This window comes from Salpingoeca rosetta (genome assembly GCF_000188695.1).
Source record: "Salpingoeca rosetta unplaced genomic scaffold supercont1.1, whole genome shotgun sequence".
Taxonomy (NCBI): domain Eukaryota; class Choanoflagellata; order Craspedida; family Salpingoecidae; genus Salpingoeca; species Salpingoeca rosetta.
In genome coordinates this window covers 504,359-506,184 of record NW_004457740.1, presented here as the reverse complement: position 1 = coordinate 506,184, position 1,826 = coordinate 504,359, and the positions used below count along the sequence as shown (strand labels likewise).

The window sequence follows — 1,826 nt, the reverse complement described above, 5'->3', positions numbered from 1 at the left end:
TTGACTGGGACTTAGAGTAGGGTCTTGCTGTATACTGTGCGGGAGACGTAGTCGCAAGTAAAGAAGACAGGGTAATAGGATGGGGCGATGAGATAAGTGGAGTGATAAGATAAGTGACAACGATCAAGCAAGGAAAGTAGAGACAGGCACAAGGTCAAGAGAGACGAGCAAGGGGGTCGGATCTTGGGTGTTGGTGTCCTTGGTGAGGAGTGGTAGTTCCGTTCTGTTGTGTGGTTCGGAATCTGTGTTGGTCCTGAACTCCGGGAGGACTATGCCTTGATACCCTTAAGTTCGGCCTTGACACTCCTTCACGACACTTAAGTTCAGGATTTGTGTTGTAGTGCTGTCTCACTACAGGATGCCAGTTGTGAGGATTGGAAGTGGCACGAGGAGCGAGCTGTCCCAACTCTCTCAGCTCTATGTCATGGAACGTCTGCGTGCTCTGCGTGCTCTTGTGTGGAGCACCCACAACATCCGGACTTCTGGACAACCCTCTCTGAACGCTTCAACAGAGTCAAGATCCAAGAAACCCCACTGAGCACATCGCCAATCGTCCGTTTTCACCAAAACACCACCCACCCACTCTCCCACCATCAGTCATGATACGAGGTGTGCTGGCGATCTTTGTGGTGGGAGCGCTGTGTCGCGTGTGCCCAGGGACCGTGGTGCTGGAGGAGGACGGCGCGGGCGCGTTTCACATCAACACGAGCGATCCTCACCAGCAGCCAGTGTTTGTGAACGGAATGGATGTGCAACAGATGTACACCAGGCTGCAGGAGCAGCAGAAGCTCATTGAAGTTCAGCAGGACATGCTTGGAGCCCAAAACATGGCGATTCAAACACTGGGCAACACCCTCCACGTCTTCCGTTCCGCGTCCTGCCCAGCGTCTGCAAGGAGCACCATTTCCGCTGGTTCTGGAGACTACAAATGGAATGGGGGCGTCTTGGCCCCGAATGGCCTCATTTACGCCATCCCTGCCGCTGCCACGGCGATCCTCATCATCGACCCAAACTCCAACACTGCTGACAGAACCTCAATTACTCACAGTGGTATGGAGGGGCGCTTGCCCACACTGACCTCATTTACTTCTTGCCGAATGGAAAGCGCCCTGTGCTCATTATTGATCCAGCGACCAACACGGTCGACTTGACAACGATCCCAGACGTAGGTGTTGGCGGGTCCTACAATTCTGCACTGCGCTTGGACAACAACCTCATCTACGGCATCCCGAGGAGTGCTCCTGCCGTGCTGATCATTGATCCAAGCACCAACACTGTTGACACAACGAGCATCGCTGGAATAAGTGGTGGCACGTGGGAAGGGGCGGCCCAGGCTGGCAACGGGCTCATCTTTTCTGTCCCCTACAGCTCAAAGTCTGTGCTCATCATTGACCCGAAGTTGCGAACTGCAGACACAACAACCATCACAGGCATTTCTGGTGGGCGCAAGTGGCATGGCACCGCCTTGGGCGGCAACGGGTTCATCCACGGCATTCCTTACGACTCGCGCTCTGTTCTCATCATCAACCCCAACACAAAGACGATTGACACAACCACCATCAGCGGCATTTCGGGTTACCAGAAATGGCATGGAGCCGTGGCAGCGAAGAATGGGTTTGTTGTTGGCATCCCTCGCGACTATTACAAGGCGCTGATCATCGATCCCATCACCAACCGAGCCACACGGCACAGCATCAGCGGACTCCCTGCCGGGGACGCCAGATGGTACGAGGTGTGCTTGCAGACAACGGTCTGATTTACGGCATCCCATACCGCGTTGGCACGTGCCTGGGGTGGATCCGGGATGCTAAAACTGACGAAGAGGG

At 54.9% G+C, this 1,826-nt stretch overlaps 1 protein-coding gene across 1 annotated transcript; it reads left to right on the top strand.

The window, feature by feature from the left end:
• Positions 1-358: 358 nt before the first annotated feature.
• On the top strand, positions 359-1,756 carry PTSG_00108 (uncharacterized protein; the record flags this gene model as incomplete). The annotated part of the gene is made up of 3 exons (XM_004998608.1): positions 359-431; positions 598-1,050; positions 1,131-1,756. 3 exons carry the CDS (start codon positions 359-361, stop codon positions 1,754-1,756), a joined length of 1,152 nt encoding a protein of 383 aa, XP_004998665.1.
• Between the last annotated feature and the right edge of the window lie 70 nt (positions 1,757-1,826).